General features: G+C 38.7%; 1 protein-coding gene across 1 annotated transcript; it reads right to left on the bottom strand.

Annotated features, from left to right (window-relative positions):
* Positions 1 to 727: 727 nt before the first annotated feature.
* On the bottom strand, positions 728 to 8227 carry LOC133794989 (IQ domain-containing protein IQM1-like). Its single transcript, XM_062232442.1, has 11 exons — positions 7924 to 8227; positions 6622 to 6678; positions 6282 to 6429; positions 2986 to 3261; positions 2738 to 2852; positions 2589 to 2654; positions 2400 to 2488; positions 2157 to 2244; positions 1522 to 1752; positions 1320 to 1421; positions 728 to 1045 (listed from the first exon to the last, which is right to left on the bottom strand). The coding sequence occupies exons 1-11, from the start codon at positions 8225 to 8227 to the stop codon at positions 806 to 808; spliced, it is 1716 nt and encodes a 571-aa protein (XP_062088426.1). The 3' UTR covers positions 728 to 805.
* Between the last annotated feature and the right edge of the window lie 15426 nt (positions 8228 to 23653).

A 23653-nucleotide genomic window follows, 5' to 3' on the forward strand; every position in this document is an offset into this window, starting at 1 on the left:
GCGACTACAACTAGCGACGACCATGTCGTCGCTGGAGCCTCCAGCGACGACAAATCCCCGCGACAAAAAAAGTCGTCGCTAATATCCCTTTTTCCTGTAGTGAACGTCATCCAACTCCTAACGACGCCAACAACAACAATAACTTTTCCTTGTCTCTGCTTCTTCTTCTCTTCTTGGTTGTTTTTAGATTTGATTATATTTTTCACATTTGTTTTTTTTTTCTTCCTAGATTTTGCAAAGTAACGAGTTAACATGATTGATCTTCTTCTTGGTTGTTTAAGGATCAGATTTTGTTTTTCAAACCTTTTTTTTCTTCAATTCTGGCTAAGTTAATCAGTTATCATCCACTGAGATCAATTTAACTTAAATAACTTGCTTTCTATTCAAGTGTTAAATCTGATTGTTATTAGCGTAATATGCTATTTTGATAGTGGTAACTGGTTACTACCACATCACTAAAAATATAAAGTCTAATTTAATAGTAGTAACCGGTTATTACTACCACAACAAAGAAACTACTATTTTGATAGTGATAACCGCTTGCTACTACATCAACTTTTAAAATAACTCATTTGACATTCGTAATCGGTAAGTAATATGACCAAAATATGAGGAAAAGAACTCATACAAATGTTAAAAGAAAATTAGAAAAAGCCATAAAAAATGCACAAATTTAAAATCTCTAAACTTTTCAAACTAGTAAAAATAAAACCTATATTTAATGTAATTTCTAGCTACAAGAATGGAAAGGAATAGGAGTAAATTGGGCCTAGTCCTTGGTGATAAAGTGACATGTTCAAAAGCTTCAAATTGGAACTGTGAAGGGTACTCTCTCATGCGCAGCTAATACGAGGCTAGTCCTGGTGGACCATTTGCATGAAGATAAACCCATACCCATTCTAGTGTCACCGGTGTGTTTTAAATTTTCTTCAACACGATTTGGATCATTTAGGGCTTCGAGACTTGGGCTAGTGCCACTTTCAGACTCTGTTGAACTCTTCAGATTTTTTTTACTTGGTTGAACGTCTTCATCCATAGGATATTTCTGCATCAAACCAAATAGGTGGGTTGAGATGAGTATAATTAAATATGAGTAATGATATGTGTACAAAAATATGCACATAAATATTACACATAGTGAGATTTGACAGATTAGTTTAATCAACCACATTTATCAAAATTGAGATTTACTGTTTTAAAAAATAGTGTCACATCACTACTTATAATGCTTGTGTGCATATTTTGATCCATATAACATTACTCTTTAAATATATACATGTAATAACTAAAGTTGAGACTATAAATTTACATATATTTACTTTGACATTTGTTAAGTCCACATGATGTTGCTCTAAGAAGTTAATAAACTCCTTGAAATTCTCCTCTGTTGGGCAATAATGACCACTATAAGGCCATATACCCTGAAAAAAGTAGCTTAATTAATTAAAAGATCATGCCCAAAAAGTATATATTTATGTGATGAATACATAGATATATATGTATTAATTATATATTATATACCTCAAGAATCCCATCATGGGTAACCAATCTTCCAGCTGCAATGGTGGCACCACCGGCTAGAAAGCTAGAGTGTTGGAATGTGCCCTTAATCTTCTCTGCCACGTACAATTTTCTTGATGTGCTCAGCACAAATATCCACTTGGTGCCCTTAGGAGTCTCCACGTGGCATCCATTTTCCATGTAGAGAAGCTTTCCACTTTCCACAACCACTTCATAGGCTTTTCTCTCTGTCTGCAAAACAAATAATAATTTAACTATATCAATCCTTCTATTTGTTTCTGATTTTGACAAAATTTGTTAGGCAAAGGACGCATAAATTTAATATATATATATATATATGTTTGTACCATTGATTGAATAAGGTAAGATATAATGTATTGATCAAGTGACAAAATTAAATGGTACATAAATTTATGATTATATATATACATATATTTTCATATTATTATCGTACATGTACGTACATATCGTGTATTGTATAAAGAATGTTTTTCCTGTAGAACTTTATTAACATAATATATATAGTATACAAATATATCATCATTTAAGAAGAGACTAGTTTGTAAAAATATTCCATCTATATATAAAACTTACTAAAAATAATAGTTAGTTTAAAAAAAAAAAAAAATTCTTACTGGTCCGAGGTATTTTATGCACTGAAGATTAAGAACAGTTCTTGGACATTTCTCAAGAGTGATTTCTTTCCCATCTCCTACGTCCAACCTTCATTAGTAGTTTTCACGGATAAGAAAAGTAATAAGCACTTTAATTATGGGATTTTACTATTTTTGTTTATATAATTTATTAAAATGCAGATCCCAAATAAAAAAGTTATAAACATGAAAAAGATGCAGAATGAATTTTTATGATTTTTTTACCAGTAGAAGAAAGGTTGAGAGCTCTTGCTTTGAAACCAAACACCATAATATATGTGTAGATTGTGTCCGTAACGATGACGTGGATCAATCTGTTCGCGAAAAATTTTGGATATATATAATTGTGATTAGTTAACAAAAACAATCATAAATTAAAATAACATTGGAAAATCAAATGTAGGGCTTACGTACAGCTTCAAGCCAGTGTTTTAGGGCTAATTTCTGAGCCTTCTCGTACTCGCTCAAACCTTTTCCAACCTACGTATACGTATTACGTACAACCAAATAATGTTATTCACAATTAATATATATATATATATGTATAGAAGAAAGATTATGACCTTGGCAGCCCTTATCCTAGCTCTTGACCATCTAGAAATTGCAGTTTCTGACCTATTTGAGTCGAAAAATGACACAGAACTCCTCCTAAGAGCAGCAAATTCTAATGCCTTGCACCTTCAATAACCAATTAATAATATTTAAACAAATAAGAGAATAACTCAAATTAGTTCATATATACATATATATATATATATATATAACAAATATGTAAAAATGATCGACATGCAACGAAGAAGCAAAACCCAACCATGATTCCTCAACAACGACAGCACAATCTGCAAGGCTTCTTCTTGTTCTGTAGCTCTTGTAAACTTTCCGCACCTTCGTTGCAGCTGCATCCATGGCCGCCTCATCTGTACTTGCTCTTGGAGAAAAGCATTTTCCATCATAATCATCATTAGTTAAAACATTATTCGTACAATTATTCTTGGTTTGTAATACTTCTTTGACACTATTAACATAACAACTCCCATATTTTCCAGAGCTTCCGCGACTCGATTGAATACTTGGCATCTGTCTGTATCTGTACTGAAATCAAAGAATATATGTGCATATAAATACAATATGCATGCATTAATAAGCAAAGCAAATCCTAAGTACAGAAGCTAAAGAGATAGAATATATTAAGGTATCTATATCTGACCTGCAATATAAGTATAGTGTGGTCTTCTCTCTATCTCATTTACAACAGTGATTATGTGAGACATATATAATAATACCATCATATCATATATATGTCCCTGCTTCTTTTTATAGAGACGTTAAAAAATCTGTAAGTGTGCTGGACAAGAAAGACACGTGTTAGCAAAAAAGAAGATATACCTTCAAATGCATATATGTGTTTATATATAAATATATTTTTTTTGCTAATACTTCTAAAATTTCAACAATAAATTTCCATTTTTTTTACTTTATATATGCCTCCCTCAAATTTCATTTCCCTATCAATGACACCCTCAAATTTATATATATCTCTTCTATACGATAAGTGTGTAGTTAACGGAAATTCTTAGTTTTAACGGTTTTATAATGTTAACTTTAACGGAATATTATTATATTTAACAGAATATTCTTATATTTAATAGTAGTTTGTAAACACTTAAATTGTTGTCACTCTCAAATTAAAAAAATTAACAATAAATTGTTTTTTTTTTTTAAATTAGCATGTTTTCTGTTTTCAAAGTTGTGTTATCAGAATTGAGAACAAAAACCAGTTTTTATAGTTTTAAAAAAACAAGAGATGTTTGGTTAATGTTTTCTAAAAATAATTTTTTAGTTTTTTTTAATTTTAAATAAAAAATTAACAAATATATTTACAAAGATAAAAATCTTTTAAAAGTTTGTAATAAATAATGAGATAAAATAATTTGAAAGAAAAATGATGAAAAATAAGGAGTGAGAAAGTAAGGAGAGAAAATTTGAAGAAATAGAAATTGAGAAAAGAGAAATTGATCGATGCAAGAAAAAATAAGAGAGAATGTAATGAGAAAGAAAGTGAAGAGAGAGAAGTGAGTAGAGAGAGAGGAAATGACGAGAGAGAAAAAATGATGAGAAAAAAAATAAGAAAATATTAAGTGATGAGAGAGAAAGTGAGGATATAGTAAATGATGCAAGAGAAAATAAGGAGATAGAAAATTATGAAAAAGAAAATAGCAAGAGAGAAAGTGAAGAGAGAAAATGTAAGGAGAGAGAAAGTGATGAGAGAGAAAATAAGGAGAGAAAAAGTGATGAGAGATAAAATGATGTGAGAGAAAGTGAAGATGGAGAAACTAATGAGAGATAAAATGATGTGACAATAAATTATGTTAGATAATAATAATTAAAAAAATTATGTGAAAAAAAAAATATAGACAAAAAAATTTGAGAACAACATAAAACAACTTTTTGTTGTTCTCAAAATTTTCTTTTTTTTGTAACTTTGTTTTTAAAAATTGTTTTATGAAAACAACGACAAACACTCCAACTTGTTTTCAAAAAACAGTTTTTAGCTTTAAAAAACAAAAAACTGTTTTTTAGTTAAGGAGCCAAACGCCCTCTTATATTTAAAATCCATGTATAATATTTAATATTATTTTAAATATATAATATATAATATCTTGTTGTCACTCTCAAATTAAAAAAATTAGAACTACATAAACTTAAACAAAAATAAATAAATTATTTAATTAAAATATAATATTTATTTAAAATTTATATGATATTAATATAAATTTAATAAAAATAATTAATAAATTCTATAATTAATAAATTTTATAAATAAAATTAAGGAAATATACGTACACCTATATATATATATAAATAAAATTAAGGAATTGTATCTAGTATATATATATATATATAGTAACCGTGCACCTATATATATTTATAATTAATTTTATTTTTGAAAATGGATGAATACAATGTATTTGTGTTGATAAATTAAACTCGTCGCTTTCAGTATCGTTACTCAATACTGTGCTGAAAAGAAAAGATGTTGCATAGTAAAGAGGGAACAAGTTCCTCCTTTCGAACAGTCTACATTAATATAAAAAAGGACACGTGTTTTTTATCATATTTTACACAACAAAAATGTTATTCATTCCTGTAAAAGCGTTCCGACTGACTTTAATTTTCAGTGGATCCCACCCATCTCCATGATCAAAGTTTTTACGTATTCATTCAATTTTCTCATGAAATAAGTCTAAGAGTTATGGTTCTCACTTTCTACCAATGCAAATGCAATTGAAAATAACTAGTTGTTTGCTTCCAACGTAATAACATAGAGTATGTGGCCACCATACTTATTCTTAGAAAATATGTCATCCACACAAATAATAGGACAATAATACTGGAATCCACACCTACAAACATAGAGGGAAAAGAAGCAACACAAGAAACGATCATCTTCTGCTACAAAATCATTAATTGTACATGAGTTCTTATGCTCCAACTAACACAGGTATCCAGGTAACTTGGAGTATGATTCCTCAGGTGTCCCTCTCACATACATAAGAGTTTTTCTCTGTATTTCCATGACTTCTCATAGTTCATTTAGACCCCAAAATGGTGCTTTATGTCCTCACTTATGTTGTTTGCCATGTACCGAGTACCATCGGTAGCAAATTTCCTCTTTATTAGGTGATCGACAACCCGCGGTGATGCTTGACGGTGGTCTTTATCTCGAATTTCTTGTGAGCAAGTGTGTACTTTGTTGTATACAGTAATCTCGAACATTTCAAATCACATTTTTTTCTTTCCCCTCAATTTCCAACCACACATCAGTACTAGATTTCTTCACCATAAACTCAAAATTATTCTTCATCGCAAATATGGATGATTTGGTTTTCAATTCAAGCTTGTTCTGAAAGAACTTGCCAAGGTGTAATTCTCCCGAAGCTTTGCTAGTTAAGGAATGATGTTTATGTGAGGCCTATATTCTCTTTGGTGAACATGGGAGCTCTCCATGTTCTACGATCTTCACCTAAGTCCAATGGATAACTTCATCTAAAACTATCATCGGTTCTACTTGGACCTGGACAACTACTGCTGGTCCCATGTGTTTGCCGATCTTCTATTCTGCGCTCCTCAACTACCATAGCATCTGAACTATGTGTTGGCAAATCTGCCATAATATCTGGCCCAACAACATATGTTGCATTAACAACGGGATCGTCGTTGACAAAAAGATTGTAGCCATAGGGATCGTACTCCGCTGTGTCATGAAAATATGGCGAATCTCTAACAGGAATATCATCATGAACTATATAACGTCTTGATTGGTCTCGGGAACAAATGTCCCAACCTCACTTTGAGTTCCTTTGAAACCATGACATGGGGGGAGAAATGTTATCTTCAAATCGAACTTCTTTATTAATACTAGGAGAGGCCGATGCATTTCTTATACCTCCCTTCTTAACCAATGTCACACGTAGAGGAATCAACTTCTCCACAGATTTAGATGCTAACCCAATGAATAAACGCACATGCCTATCATTTTTTATAATTGTAGGTGACAAATTGTGAGAGGCCTGTGTACAGGACCTCAATTTTCAAGTCATACACACAATTATCCACTTCAAGCTCATCGTACAGAATGTCAAGCAGTTGCTCATACGTCACACCCTTCTCGAAAGGCAAAACTTGATTTTCAGCATCCTGAAAATCCAATCCCTATTTTCCAGTTCCCAAACATCATTGAATGCAAAAAAATATGGAAACAGTCGAAGCTGTATCGAAATAACAAAAAAATAGGTAAAAAATGAAAACTATAACATAAAACAGCAAAAAATCGATTTCTATCGAGATACGTCGAGGCCTATCAAGGTCAGCCTATTGAGGTCTATTGAGTACAATAGAGGTACATTAAGGCAGACTACCCAATTTTTTTTTTTTATGAACCCATCGAGGCACATACTACATACATTAAGTTATATGCCTCTATCAAGGTCCATCGAGTCATATCGAGGTTGCCAATTTCCCTACACTACAACAAAAACGGTTATTACCGGCGGAGAAAACCGCCGGCAATAGTCAGGAAAGCCGCCGGCAATACTTTTTACTAGCGGGCTCTGCCGGTAAAACTGGTCGGTAAAGGTCGTTATTGCTGGCGGAACTAGCCTCCCGCCGGTAATAAGATTATTATCGGCAGAGCCCGCCGGCAATAATTTGGTCAGAATTCATGTCTGACACATTATTACCGGCGGTTTCCGCCGGTAATAATCCGCCGGTAATTGTAAAACATATTTAAAAAAAATAATTAATTTTTATAAATTATATTGAATTAATATTAAATAACTAAACTTATAATTAAAAAAACATTAATAAAATTTAGAAATAAAATCAATATTATTTAAATTAATATCTAAATTAAAAATACAACTTTAAAATACTAAAATTGTCTTTTCAAAATAAAAAAAACATACACTTAAATTTAATAATAAATAATAAAACCTAAACTAATTATTATTGTCTTCATCAAAAGATTCATTTAAAAAATCTTCAACATTCGCGCTTCGACTCAAACCTTCATGAGACTGTGGTACTGGCGGCGAAGGATAATATGGCCGAGGTTGTGGGCGAATCAAAGGAGACTGCTGCTGTTGTTGATTCGGAGAAGTGTAGTACTGCTGATTATAAACGGGCTGCTGTGTTGATCCTCCATAATGAGGATATACCGGCTGCTGCTACATGAACGACCCAAATTGACCATACATAGGTTGTTGTTGCTGCTGCTGCGGTAATCCTCCAAACTGACTTCCCATAGGTTGTGTCTGAGGAGACTGGGAAGAAAGTCCAAACATATAATTAAAAAGTGGCGACTGAGAGGAACCACCAGATATGTTTGGAGAATTTTGTTGTGGTTGTTGTGGCATCGACGACGTCCCCGGGCTTTGATTAGATGTACTACCTTGTTGTTGAGAAGGTAAGAACTGCTGCAATAAACTTTCATAGCGTGGGTCATAGAGGGAAGAATCAGTCTGAAAATTTCCTGACTCAACCTTATCACACATCTTAACCCACATCTCAACCAAACTCCCATCATCTCTGAAGTCACATTAGTAGGAACTTGTGACTGAGTTTGGCTTGGACTTCAACTTGTGGAGCTAGATGCTGATTTCTTCCCTTTGCCTTTAGGCCTGTATCCCACTCCTCTTTGATAATCAGACCTCGAGCCAAGAACTTTATCCCTAACCTGATATTGTATTGATTTAGCAGTAGAACCTTCACTAGAAGCAGATTCAGAACCTGACCGACTACTTTGAATATTTTGCCTCTGCATCTCTTGGGTCATTTGTTCCTGCCAAAAGAAAATGTTAAAAAACTAATATTACTATAATTTAAGATCAATAAAGAAAGAAAAAAACTTTAACTTACATGTAGTTCTTTGCAAGTTTCGCTAACCCAAGTCTTCGTAGATTTTTTTATATGAGTAACTCTCCAAGCATCAATAGCATGCTCATCAGGTTCATCCTACAAAATAATAGTGTTAGTTTAATTAATAATAAAATAATATCAAATAAAGTTAAGTATTTTACTTACATATTCGTTACGGATCGCTGCCATTGATTTAGAGCCTTGCGTCGACAAATACTTCATTTCCTTTCTATTTTTCTTGTTCTGCGTAGATCGCGCTATAAACTTTGGGCTCACAAACAAATCGACGATTTCTTTCTAGCTCTCCTTCGAGCACAAGTCAGAAATAGCATTGAGAGCACTATCCAAATCATTCGGATTTCCAGAATAATATTTTAGGAAATGAGTATGCCTAATATTCTTTCTCTCTGAATATCTTTTGCGCATCTCCGTATACAGAGTTCCCATAACTCTTTCAGGTTCTGGATGCCCATCGATATTATAGTAATACTAAAAAAAAAATTGTTAGTTTACATTTTTATAGACTAAAATGTATAATATAAAAAAATTAGATATTTTTTTTTACCTTAATCTTTTGAACGACCTGGTCTTTATATTGCTGAGGAACATCTTTAAAATCTAAATAATGTCCCGGCAATAGTAATGTAACTTCAGTACTCAATTGACGAACAAAAGCTTGGTGCTCAGTACCAACCACTTTGTCTGTCGCTGGATCAAGTTGCAATTCAAGTGGTTTGCCAGCATCCCGCCTTCGTTTTTCAATATTAATATTACTAGCAGGGCCACGTCCCCTCCTTCTTGCAGGTCGATCTATTAATTTGTTTAATACATAAAAATAAAAATATTAGTAAATCTTAAACATTTAAACAGATTACGATTAAAATATATCACATAACTAAAATTTAGATATTAACCTGACTCGCAAGTTGAGGGTATCCTGCTAGGATCTGTGGGGTCTTCACCACCACCATCTCCACCGTGATATGATAATATATCAGCTGACATTTCTCTTGTATTCATAAATATTTAAGATTTAATAATAAGAATAGATATCAAATTTAAGATTTAATACCATCAAATTTAATTAAGTAATGAAATAACATTAAACAAAATCAATATCAACATAAATTGGAAAATACAAATCAAATTCAAATTGTTGTGTTTGTTACAAAGGTAATCATTACATAAAACTAATAATCACTATCACTTTCATCATTAACTAAATTAGCATTAACATCATCTTCACAAAAATCAATTAATAACTCATCTTCTTCATCTAATTCTTCATCTGCTTCTTCATCGCCTAACTCGTGATCCTCTTGATTAACATTTAAATTTTGTACTGTACTAATGTCAATCGAATTTTGAGTAGGTAGCATAACCAACTCGTCGAGATCCACAGTCAACACAAAATTTGATGAGCTAATATCATGTACCACATCAACGTCTGAATTAGCTTCACAATTCTCGACGTCCCAAATTTGTCGATGGTTTACACCCTCAGCAATTTTCCACTGATTTCCTCTAAGTAAATCATCGAGATAAAATACTTGCTTCGCTTGATTTGCAAGTATATATGGGTCATCCTTGTACCATTCCCCGCTAGTGTTTATACTAGTAATATTATTCTCTATAATTATTTTTTTCCTTCTTGGATCTGTATTAAACCACTTACACTTGAACAATGTCACAGAATATGAGCCAATAAATGTTAACTTTAATACTTCTTCAAGTATTCCATAATAGTTAAAATCTTCCGTTCCAGCAACAAATACTCCACTGTTTTGAGTGCTCCTCTTTAAATCTCGTTTGGTTGACATAAATCGAACACCATTCACTATACAACCTTCGTAATAAGCTCCTAAATGATCTGATCCAGATGCTAAAGCTAGCAACTCGTCACCATTCTCTAACGATCCAAGCTTTTGTAAGTCGTATATCTAAAAGAATAAATAAAATTATTAGAGAATTGAAAACAATACTTAAAAGGATGAAAGAATATAGGGTAGGTTTTTTGTTCACCTTCTTGTGAAACCATCGCTGAAAATATTTCTTATGTAAAATGTTATGATCTCCATCCTGATATTTCTGTTTGATTTCTTCTAAGTGTTCACTATAAATAAGAACAAAAATTTTGAATCAGTTGAAAGCATTTTCAATGAAATAAAAGCAACTTTTGGGAAGAAACTTACTCCAAATATTTCTGAATTTCAGGTGAATTGTTGTATATGTACCACTCTGCTTGTTCACAAGTCGCACGATCAAGAGGCTTTAGAGTTTCTTTTGTTATAGGTCGACATTGCGATTGAAATACAAAAAGATTTATTGGTGTCACCTCATCTTCATTGCGATCAAGACGATTAAATCTTGTTTCAACACCTTTGAAATACATCGAACAAAATGTCAAAGCCTCATCTGCAACATAACCCTCGGCTATCGACCCTTCAGGACGAGCTTTATTTCCAACGTAATTCTTTAATTTTTTCATGTATCTTTCAAAAGGATACATCCAACGCATAAATACTGGTCCACCCAGAATTGCTTCTTTAGGCAAATGTAAAATCAAATGCACCATTATATCAAAAAGGCTGGAGGAAATATGAGTTCCATTTTACATAATATTAGAATAAGATCTTTTTGTGCTTCCTCCATATCGCCAACCTTTATAGTTCTTGCACAAATTTGCCTGAAAAAGTTACATAACTCAAAAATGGTAGTCGATATACTCTTTGAAAGAAACTTGCGAACACCCACTGATAGTAATCGTTCCATTATTACATGACTGTCGTGGGACTTTAAACCGCTGATATTTGTTAAATCAGCATTTACTTTCTTCTTTAAATTGGAACAAAAATTATCTGGAAATTTCACATCTCGAATAAATTTACAAAACTGCATTCTTTGATCAGATGTGAGAACATAAGAGGCATGAGGCTTCATTAACTTTCCGCTGTCATCTTCATATATCCACAACGATTCCCTTACTCCAAATTTTTTCAAATCATGTCTTGCATTAGTGGTGTCCTTGGATTTATCATTATCCAAAATTGTGCCTAACAAACTGTTATCCCTAATTCCTGCATGGGCTCGGGGCCTTCGTCTAGGCCCATTATCAGGGGCCATGTAAGCACGCAGGCTCGGCCCAAGGCCTCTTGGTATGGAGAGTGTCCAAGGGGAAGGGTATGGACCGGGGATTCATGTCTGGGCCCATTGGAGGGGTCCGGAATGTCCCTCTGGGTCCGTCCTCCACGACGATAGTCCGGGCGGTGTACAGAGCGTTCGGACCCCCGCGGCCTACGCGTCCCGATCCCAGACCCTGATACGGTCCGGGCCTATGGTAAACGAAGCGGGACAAGGGTAAACGGACCCGGATCACCTCACCCCCGGTTGAAGGGGCCAAGCGTCCAGGACCCTGAAGCCGCCTCACTCCACGTGGGCGTTGTCCCCACTTTTCACCTGCAGAAAAGGCCACCTCGGGATTGCACGCCGATGTGTCAGGTGTGCGCAGCCAAGTACTCTGACTGGTCTTGTCTCCTGAATCTGCCTTGTGACTCGAAGTGACCAGACCAAAAGCGTCGTTTTGTCGGGCGAGACGTAGCTCTAAGGTCAACCTGTTGGGCCTTAGCTGGCTTGGAATTCATGTATTTTGCACCTTTTGTATTGGGCCTCCACTAGAAAGGCCACATATATCCATTTCTCCGATGGGCCTGGGTCGGACCCGGCCTAGACCCGGTGTTCCCATAAGCCTATAAATATAAGCTACAGAACACTGTAAAAGGGGTCTCCTTTCACCAAAAAGACAGGAACTCTGTCAAAATATAGAGGGAAAACTCAATTGTAAAAGGTTCTTCAAGCTCTAATAATATAGACTCGTGGACGAAGGCTAGTTAACGCCCCAACCACGTAAAAACCCCGTGTTAATATTCTGCTTTCATTATAATTATCAGTAAATATTAGTTATTAATAGAGTTGCCGAAAATCTTGGCTAACAGTTATATTATATTATAAAACATTTAATAGTTTTATGCTACTTTATAATGTTTTTATAATATATTTGTTATATTATATTATAAAACATTTAATAATTTTATATTATATTATAACACATTTAATAATTTTATGCTATTTTATGTTTATCATAATATTTTATGCTATTTTATTCTATTTTATCTAATTTATTCTAAAATTATTTATTTAATTAGTAAATAATTAATTATTTAATTAATTAGTTATTTATTATCTAATTTTTCCTTTACTAAAAAATTAATTATTTAATTAATACTTAATTAATTAGTTATCTATCATCTAATTTTTCCTTTACTAAAAAATTAATTATTTAATTAATACTTAATTGTTTATTTATTTAATTATTTATCATATTATTAATTTAAATGTTTACTTATTATTTAATTAATTAGTTAATTATTATCTAATTTTTCCTTTATTTAATAAATTATTATTATCTAATGTTTACTAATTATTTAATTTATACTTAATTAATTGATTATTTATTTATTTAATTAATTAGTTATCTATCATCTAATTTTTCCTTTACTAAAAAATTAATTATTTAATTAATACTTAAATGTTTATTTATTTATCATATTATTAATTTAAATGTTTACTTATTATTTAATTATTATCTAATTTTTCCTTTATTTAAATCAATTATTATTATCTAATGTTTACTAATTATTTAATTTATACTTAATTAATTAATTAATTAGTTATCTATTATCTAATTTTTCCTTTACTAAAAAATTAATTATTTAATTAATACTTAATTATTTATTTATCAATTTATTAATCATATTATTAATTTAAATGTTTACTTATTATTTAATTAATTAGTTAATTATTATCTGTTATACCCAGATTTCGAGCCATGATAAATGTGACCTCGAAAGCTGGATTCGCAACGAATGAACTCGTAAAGTCTGAAGTATGTTTCAAGACTAGACATCGAGCCTGCAAAGTTGAGACGACTTCGAATATGGTGGCCTCGAAATCCACACGATCTCGAAGAGTAGCTCCCGAGATGCATCTGTCCTCAGGGATGACCTCGGATCATGGGTTCCGAGCTTGACGCGCGTACGATCTCGAAAGCCTTGTAACCTCGGGAGATGTTATTAGCTCGAAAGCTGATGTGAGACCTGGGAGAATAAGGCCTAGGTGATATATGATAATAACCTTGAATATCTTAAAGTGTCGTCTGTAAGAGACGTGGTCTACATTTATTACTGTAAATCCCCTAAAATCATGGGATATTATTTGATTAGTTATACACCCCCTGGTCTTCAGGGGGCGTTTCCTTTTATATCGGATTACAGGCATTTAAGGCTGTTATACCCAGATTTCGAGCCATAGTAAGTATGACCTCGAAAGCTGAGTTCGCATTAAATGATCTCGTGAGGGTTAGGGTAAGCTCTAGGATGGTAAATCGAGCATGCAAAGTATGATATATGATCTCGAATGTGATGACCTCGAAATGATCTCGATCTCGAAAGGTAGCTCCGAGAACACCTTCATCTTCAGGAACTTCGGAGCATGGGTCTTGAGCTCGATGTACTACCTCGAAAGCAATGTTAGCTCGGGAGATGTCAGTGGCTCGCACAATGACATGAAACCTGAGATGCTGAAACCTTGGAGATACGCTATAACCACCTTGAATATCTACAAGTATTGTAGACATGAGATGTAATCCTCATTTATTGATGTAAATCCCCAAGAATCGTGGGATATTATTTAGTCAGTTATGCGTCCCCTGGTCTTCAGGGACGTTTCCTTTTTTATCTGATTAAAGGCATTTAAAGCCATTTATTTTATTCACAAAAGAGTAACTACCCAAAATATGTGGGATAGTATTCTGCATCCTTCTCTATAAATAGAGAAGCCATGCACCATTGTAAGGGACCGAAATTCTGATCCTTGAGAGAAAACTCTGGAGAATTCATGCTAAAGAATTGTTCAGAGATAATCTTAAGATTAATAACAGAGACTCGTGGACTAGGCAGAATTAACTGCTGAACCACGTAAAAAATCGTGTGTTTGATTTGTTTGTTCCATTTGGCCATCATCATCCATTGTTTTTGTGCTCTTCTTTTATCTGTTGATGAAAAACGGCGTCAACAGTTTGGTGCTTTCATTGAGAGCCTTAAGCATTCATCCCTGAGAGATTCATGGCTGCAAACAATCAGAACACTCCTGAAGAAAATTACCCAAGACGTCCTGGAAAACAACCAATGGAGAACCCGGAGTCTGATGAAAGAAGTGGGTCCTCTAATTCCCGGGGACCACCTCCACAACCAAGGGATGAGGACATGTACTACAATCCTGAGCGTTATGTCCCTATTGTAGAATTGGAGAATCGGCAGCTGAAACAGTTGTTGGCAGAAGCCAACAAACGTAATGAGGAGTTGACTAGGATAGCCGCGGAGGCGCAGGTGGCTCAGCCCCCGCCTTCGCGCGAAAACCAAGTCCCTCCTCCAAGGGACGTGCATGTTTCTCCCCGGAGGCCCCGTGGAAGACCACGAAAAGATGCTGCCACGAGGAGGCCGACTCAACCTCCGGCACCAGCAGAGCAATCCGCTCCTCCTAGGCCCCAGAGGGGTACCCGAGCTCGGGTCACGCCTAACCCACCTGCGGAAGCACCTGCAGGGACTGAGAATAACCGAGCTCCTATCGAGGCTCGGACTCAGGTTCCTGGTAGCGCACCGAACGCGACTGGCCCATCTCGGGCAAATTCTGGACCCTCTAGGCCGAAGCAAGGGAGGCAGCCATCGTCACCTATACGGTTCCCTCCATCTCCCGTAAGATATCCTTCACCTCCCCGCAGAAACGCTCAACCTGTTCAGAATCAGGATCAAGGGCGTACGGGGGATAGGCAAGAACACAGGGAGACTTTCCAGGAGCGGAGAGGCGCACAATCTGAGAGAAGTCAGACGTCCCGGTCTCGCACTGCGGAGACAAGGCAACATGGGAAGAACCCATCTCGAAATGACCGATCAATAAGTTTCACCAGTGACGAGTCCGGAGAAACCAGGTCCGTCAGTAAATGCGACCGAGGTCGTAAAAATACTGGAAGCCGAAAGACCCGTCCCGACCTGCGGAATCATCTGAATCAGAGCAGGGGGAAGGGAGATCAAACGAATCCGGACCTAAGGAATCACCTAAACGGGCGTAGAGATCCCTCACGGAGACGCGAGCCTGGGATCATAATCAATGACTGGCAATTCCAGACACCGCCTAAGGACCCAGTCCAAGAGAGGATTGATCAGCTCGAAAAAGCCTTTAGGCTTTTAAAGAATGAACGAGGGAACGGTCGATATGAGGACTCTCATGAGGAGCTCGAGCCGTTTGCTCCCAATATTTCTAACACTCAGTTTCCCCAAGGGTTCCGGATCCCTCACGTCCCAGCGTTTGAGGGAAAAACCGACCCATGTAGCCACCTGAGCACATTCAACACTATTATGAGAGCTAGTAACGTGGGTTACGAGCTCAGGTGCATGTTGTTTCCAACATCATTGGCCGGACCTGCCAAGAGTTGGTTCGAGAAGTACAAGAGACACTCGATAACCTCATGGGATCAATTGTCTAGGGACTTCAAGAAGCAGTTCCGGGCTATGATGGGAGTCAGACCAGAGGCATCCACTTTGACCAACGTCCGACAACAGCCGGGCGAAACACTGAAAAGCTATCTGACAAGATTTAATCTTGAGGTCGCCCGAGCTCGAGATGTGGATGACAGTGGGCACCTAATGGCTATCCGAGCTGGTGTTTTACCCGGGAGTGCCCTTTGGGATGACATGCAAGGGAAACCGGTGAGGTCGATAACCGAGTTTAACAGACGGGCGCAGAGATTTGTCAATGTAGAGGAGGCGAGGTCAACGCTCAAGGCGACCTCACAGACCGAAACTACAACGATAAACATTAACTCCGCCTCAACCTCGGCTGACCCAGCAGCTCCACAGCCTACCTCAGAGAATCCCTCCAAGAGGAAAAAGAGCGAGGGGAATAACCCCGAGGCTGATGGAGGAAAGAAGAAGAAAGGAGAAAGGTATTTCTCCGTATATAAAGTGCACACCGAGCTCAACGAGTCTCGGGAAAACATATACCTGGCTAATGAAAACCAGGTCCCCTTCAGGCGTCCGGACCCAATGAGGAATCAAAAGTCCAAGAGGGATTCTAGTAAGTATTGCCGGTTTCATAGAGATACCGGACACACAACTGATGAGTGCCGACAGCTGAAGGACGAGATCGAAGGGTTGATCTCGAGAGGTTATTTCAGGCAGTATGTCAAAAACCAGAATACTGGACAGACCACTGCAAGCCAGAGAATAGTCGCGCCTCCGGCGGCACAGAATAATAACACCCGGTCTCGGGAAGATGACAGGCCCCCACCGATTGATGGAGAGGATGTAATAACCATCTCGGGAGGACCTCATCTCGCAGGAGGGGGTAGAAATGCTCAAAAGCGATACGTGAATGAGTTGAAGACGGGGGACGGGTCTCCTTATGAACCCGAACCAAGGGCACCAAAAAGCCAAAGGGTTGAAACTCAACCGATAACCTTCACCGAGGAAGATGCCTCCCATGTCCAGTTCCCTCATCACGATCCACTAGTCATCACCCTGCAGCTTTCCAACAAAAGAGTGCGCCGAGTTCTCATAGACAATGGGAGCTCAGTTAACATTCTTTATAAAGCAACACTAGAGAAAATGGGACTCTCCCTTCGCGACCTGAAGGCTTGTGCAACCACTTTGTACGGCTTTTCTGGAGAAGGAACCGCCTGTATGGGGTCCATCGAACTCCCTGTGACCTTGGGAGACTATCCAGTCTCGGTGACCAAGATGATGGAGTTCGTGGTAGTAGAGTTACCATCTGCCTACAATGCACTGCTCGAGAGACCCGCCCTGGTCAGGCTGGGGGCAGTTTCATCTGTAAGGCACCTAGCCCTTAAATTCCCAACTCCGAGCGGGGTCGGAACATTGAAAGGAGATCAATTGGCAGGGAGAGAGTGTTACAGTATCTCTTTGAGAGGAAAGAAACAAGCGAGCGCTCAAGCGCTCGTTATCATACAAAATAAGGATGTGACGGTTTTAGAAATTGACGAGGAAATCGATCCAAGGATCGAGGAGAAGGTTGACCTCGAACCATTGGAAGAGCTCGAAGAAGTTCAGCTCGACGATGCTGAACCCTCGAAGAAGGTAAAGGTCGAAAAACACCTCCAAGACGAAGTTAAATAGCAATTAATTTGCTTCCTCAAGAAAAACCAGGATGTCTTCGCATGGTCACACTCAGACATGGTGGGGATAAGCCCAAATGTTGCGAGCCATGAATTGAATATAGACAAAAGCTTTCCCCCGAAGCAACAAAAGCGAAGACAGCTGGACGAGGATAGAAAGAAAGCACTAAAGGAGGAAGTTGACAGGCTGAAAGCAAACAATTTCATCAGGGACGCTTTTTACCCTGACTGGGTAGCCAATCCAGTGTTGGTCCCGAAGCCCAATGGGACGTGGAGAACCTTCATTGACTACTCGGACCTCAACAAGGCCTGCCCGAAAGACTGTTTTCCGCTGCCAAGAATTGACCAGCTCGTGGATGCCACGGCGGGGCATGGCCTGATGTCGTTCATGGATGCCTATTCTGGATATAACCAGATTCCCATGCACGCCCCCGACCAAGAGCATACGAGCTTCATCACAGATAAAGGGCTCTACTGCTACAATGTCATGCCATTCGGACTCAAGAATGCCGGAGCCACGTACCAGCAGCTCGTAAACATGATGTTCTCATAGCAAATAGGGAACAACATGGAAGTTTATGTTGATGACATGCTTGTAAAGTGTCAACTTAACAAGAACCATGTTGATGACCTCGAAGAGTGCTTTGGCGTGCTCAGAAAGTACAACATGAAGTTGAATCCTCAGAAGTGCACTTTTGGGGTGTCTTCAGGAAAATTTCTGGGTTTCATTGTCAACTCTCGTGGGATCGAGGCTAATCCCGACAAAATAAAGGCCCTGATCGATATGCCTTCGCCTCGGAAGCATAAAGATGTTCAAAGCTTGACTGGCAGGATGGCAGCTCTGAGCAGGTTCATCTCGAAGTCAACGGACCGCGGTCTCCCATTCTTCAACTTATTGAAAGGAAGTAAGAAGTTTGAATGGACAGACGAGTGCGAGCTAGCCTTTCAAGAGCTCAAAAAGCACTTAGCTGAACCGCCCATCCTATCGAAGCCTGAGACGGGAGAAGTGCTATTCCTATACCTCTCAACTACCGAACACGCGATAAGCGCGGTGCTCGTTCGAGAAGAAGAGAGAGTACAGAAACCCGTCTACTATATCAGTAAAAGATTACTGGGGGCAGAGTCAAGATACCCACTGATGGAGAAGCTCGCCCTCAGTCTAATCTACTCATCTCGCAAGCTCCGCCCTTACTTTCAGGCACATCCTATCCATGTACTAACAGATCAACCACTAAGGCAAGTCTTGTCTAAACCAGAGGCGTCTGGTCGACTCCTTAAATGGGCTGTTGAGCTCGGACAGTTCGAGATCACCTACCATCCGAGAACGACCATTAAGGCACAAGCCTTGGCAGACTTTATAGTGGAGTGCACTGGAATAGCCGACGATGAGGTAATAACCACGGCCCACGAGCTGTGGAAACTCTACGTCGACGACTCGTCAAATGAAAATGGAGCGGGGGCAGGAGTTATTCTGATCACTCCTGCAGGGAGCAAATTTCACTCTGCTTTAAGATTTGGCTTCAAGGCATTTAATAATGAAGCTGAGTATGAGGCTCTACTTGCGGGACTACGAATAGCAAAAGAGATCAAGGCCAAAGCTATACATTGCTACAACGAATCCCAGCTCGTGGTTAATCAAATCTTGGGAGAATACCAGGCTCGTGGCACAAAAATGGCAGCTTATCTGGAGAAGGCAAAATCTGCATTGGAGTATTTCGAGTTTTATGCAATCGAACAGGTTCCCCGAGAACAAAACTCAAATGTAGATGCCTTAGCTCGGCTCGCCACTTCCGCCGAAAATGAAGAGCTGAATGTTATACCCGTAGAACACCTATCAGCACCCAGCATTACTGAGCCAGACGAGGAAGATATGTGTATGATTGAAACAGAACCAACCTGGATGAGTCCGATAGTCGATTATCTCGAAAATGGGATTCTTCCGAGAGATCGAAATCAAGCTCAAAGGTTGATGTATCAACTTCCTCGTTACACCATTTTGGATGGAAAGTTATACAGAAGAGGGTACTCCATGCCGCTGCTTAGATGTGTAACTCCTCCCGAGGCTAAGAAGATCATTGAAGAAATTCATGAAGGGTTCTGCGGAGACCATACCGGGGGGCATAGCCTATCCAAGAAGATTATACGCCAAGGATATTTCTGGCCAACCATTAAAACGGACTCCTTCGAGTACGTGAAAAAGTGCGGCAAATGTCAGAGATTCGCCACGATACCCCGAGCTCCACCTTCCGAACTGACCATGATGGCATCCCCATGGCCTTTCGCGATATGGGGCATCGACCTCATAGGATCACTCCCAACTGGCAAAGGCGGAGTTAAATATGCTGTGGTCGCCGTTGATTACTTCACAAAGTGGACGGAGGCTGAGCCATTGGCGACCATAACTTCGAAAAAGATCCTTGATTTCGTGATAAAGAACATCGTATGCCGATATGGAGTACCAAGAAAGATCGTATCTGATAACGGAACCCAGTTCGATTACGACTTATTCACCAACTTTTGTAACAAGAACGGTATAATAAAGAGTTTTTCGTCAGTGGCTCACCCTCAGGCGAATGGTCAGGTCGAGGCCGTTAACAAAACTCTCAAGAGTTCTCTAAAGAAAAAGTTGGAGGAGGCAAAGGGACGATGGCCCGAGGAATTACCCCAAGTCCTTTGGGGATATAGAACTACAGCTCGGACATCGACAGGACATACTCCGTTCTCTCTAGCGTACGGCTGCGAGGCGATGTTGCCCATCGAGGTCGAAATTACGACGATCCAAACTCAGATTTACGATCAAAGTTCCAATCATACTCAGCTCGAGGAAACCCTAGACTTGATTGAAGAAAAAAGAGAAGAGGCTCAGCTGAGAAATGCTACTTACCAGCAACGAACCACGAGATATTTCAATAAGAGGGTTCGAGATCGAAAGTTCGGAGTGGAAGACCTGATTTTGCGACGAGTATTCTTGGCAACCCGAGATCCAGCAGCTGGGGTGCTCGGGCCGAACTGGGAAGGACCATACCAGATAGAATCAGTCATCCGACCTGGCGTATACAAACTTGCGAGATTAGATGGGAGCCTGATACCTCGAGCATGGAATGGCGAATACCTTAGACCATATTATCAATAGTGTAAAAAGTGTCGCCTGTAACCATGATTTTCTATTTATATTAATTTATTTTTGCATTTCATCAAATAAAGGGTCTACTTTGTTTCACATGTAATTTATTTTTATTTTTGCAATCTCTCTTAATTTAATAACCTATGGTCACACTCATAGGATATTAAGGGGGCATCATTGGTATACATACCACCAGCTTAAAAAATAAAAAATAAAAATATATAAAGTATTTGGATATAACCAAATACACGAGCTTAGATAGTTCGGACTTAACCGAACGAGCTTAGATAGTTCGGACAAAAATATATAAAGTATTTGGATATAACCAAATACACGAGCTTAGATAGTTCGGACTTAACCGAACGAGCTTAGATAGTTCGGACTTAACCGAGTTATCAAAAACATTAAGTATTTGGATATAACCAAATACACGAGCTTAGATAGTTCGGACTTAACCGAACGAGCTTAGATAGTTCGGACTTAACCGAGTTATCAAAAACATTAAGTATTTGGAAATAACCAAGTACGCGGGCTGGGATAGTTCGGACATAACCGAACTACCAAAAACCTAAAACGTTTGGTGTTAACCAGATGTGCAAGCTTAACAGGTTTGGAACAAACCAGCCAAATTATCGATCGATGATAAATGGGAGCCTAAACCTATTGCGAGATAAGTCAAAATCGAGGCTGGAATATCTTAGAAAAATAGTTTCGAACTCTTAACCTCGGAGCCAAAATACTGAGGATGAGGAAAAGTGACTAAAAAGATAACCAAATCATTCATATTACATACCATACAAGTACTTTTTAGTTCATGGTTAAAGTAATATCCGACCTTGATAAATAACGAGGTCGGAAGCGGATAATTCGAATAAACTATGCATGAATGCATCGAATTTCGAGCCTAAATCCAAAATGTGTTTGTATGAATTAAATAAACATAACTAGCTCATCAATATAAGAATATGCAAAATATTTCGAGCCAAGAAATGTAAAGCATATAAAAGGAATAGTTAAAGAAATTGTGTCAGCCCCGTGGGCACAAATTTAAATAGTTACAGAAATAAGGGGACGCAGCCCCGATAACTGATTTCTTCCCGATGACTGATTTCTCCGAGATCGGATTTAAGGAAAAGGAGTATCCTTGGCGCTCTCAGCATCAGTATCACCAGACCCTCCAGGATGAATAGCATGGCTATCCTGCTGGGCTGCCTCTCGAGCAGCTACACTTGCCTCGAGATGGGCATTCCACCGCTCAACATATGTGGCTTCGAGAGGACCCAGGAAGCTGGTGTCGAGGTCAGCATTGTCGGCCCAAAGCTTGTACATGGCCTGGTCAACCGCTTTCTCCTTCTGCTCCTTAGAATCGTTCAGGAGGCGGACCTTCTCGCTCTCCATGAGGTCGAGGGTAGCAGATTTCTCCTCTTCGAGCTTGGCATTGGCCTTCTCGAGCTCAGCATTTGACTTTTCCAACTCTTCGAGACTGGTCTTCAGTTTTTCAAGTTCAGACTTCGAGTCTTTGAGCTCGTCAATCATCTTAAGCTCGAGATCCTTCGACTTCTGAGCCAGAGTCAAGCTCGTTTGCACCTCGTTGGTCAGTTTATAGTTGAGCTGTACTGAAACAACAAGGGCCTGAAAAACAAAGAACGAATCAGAATTGTGAATTAAGGCATAAATACTTAAAATAGAGTTGAGAAGGCTACCGCGGCGGTGAGTTCGATACTCTTCTCATAAAGAGTGTTGCAGTCCGAAGTCTTGCGCACGAGATCCCAGTGGTCGGCGCCGAAGCCAGAAAAGCTCTGACCTACCCGAGAAAGGACGTCCGAGCTGAGTAAAGCCCCTTCTGTCCCAGCGGCACCATCAAGTACATACTCATCAGTGTGGGTTCGAGCCGTTGGCAGCTGAACCGTTGAGGTAGAAGGTTTCTTCGAGGGCCGAACAACTGTTAACTGGGTTTCGGTGGGAAGTAGCGAGATGGATGCAGTCGGGCCTGACCCATCAATCTGGGCAGTTGGTTACTTGGAGGTGTTCGCAGTGGTCTGGGTCGTGGGAGTCGTCTCGCGATGTTTAGGTACCTTGGACGGTCGGTCGGATCTCTTTGGTATCCTCGGGCGTTTACTATTTTGGGCGCCAGCTCCCCCGTCGCTAAAAAGCACGGCGTCGAGGTCGGGATTCATGGACCTGCACAATGACAGTGAGTTAAACAATAATAATAACTTTGAAAAAAGATGGAAACCAGTTGAAGAAAAAACCTAACTGGAACTCTCCCCCGAGCTCGAGCTTGGGGACCATGAAATTCCTCCGTCTTCAGAAGAGGCGGGGGGAGTGCCTTCCCTATAAGTAGGGGATAACCTCGAGAGGTCCCTATAGTCATTGGTCCTGTACTACACCGCTATCCCATTCCACACCTCGTCTGTGGTGTACATGGTATCTTATTTCTCGAGCCCACTATCAAACCTATGGACACAGTCGTCTACCCAACTCCATATGTAGAAGTGGTATCTATCCTGTGGGCACGAGACTAGTCTATTGGGCCTGTGTTTTAATAAAGTGGGGGACCACATTCGCGAAGTAGGAAGGGTTTTACCTCCATCTGAGTCCGAACTCGAGGCTTCGTCATTGGCCTCGTTCCCCGACCGCAGACTTCTCGAGCGAATTGGGAGAGGTGCCCTCCTTTCTCTCCTTGGAGGAAGG

The sequence above is a fragment of the Humulus lupulus genome, chromosome 8 (genome assembly GCF_963169125.1).
Source record: "Humulus lupulus chromosome 8, drHumLupu1.1, whole genome shotgun sequence".
NCBI classification, from domain to species: Eukaryota; Viridiplantae; Streptophyta; class Magnoliopsida; order Rosales; family Cannabaceae; genus Humulus; species Humulus lupulus.

Excerpts from the sequence above, each read along its gene's own strand:
- LOC133794989 (XM_062232442.1), bottom strand. The coding sequence starts at position 8,227 with ATGTGTGATAAGGTTGAGTCAGGAAATTTTCAGACTGATTCTTCCCTC. Across the intron at positions 2,853-2,985 it reads GTCGTTGTTGAGGAATCATG|GTGCAAGGCATTAGAATTTG; the intron begins GTTGGGTTTTGC and ends TGGTTATTGAAG. Across the intron at positions 2,655-2,737 it reads CTAGGATAAGGGCTGCCAAG|GTTGGAAAAGGTTTGAGCGA; the intron begins GTCATAATCTTT and ends ACGTATACGTAG.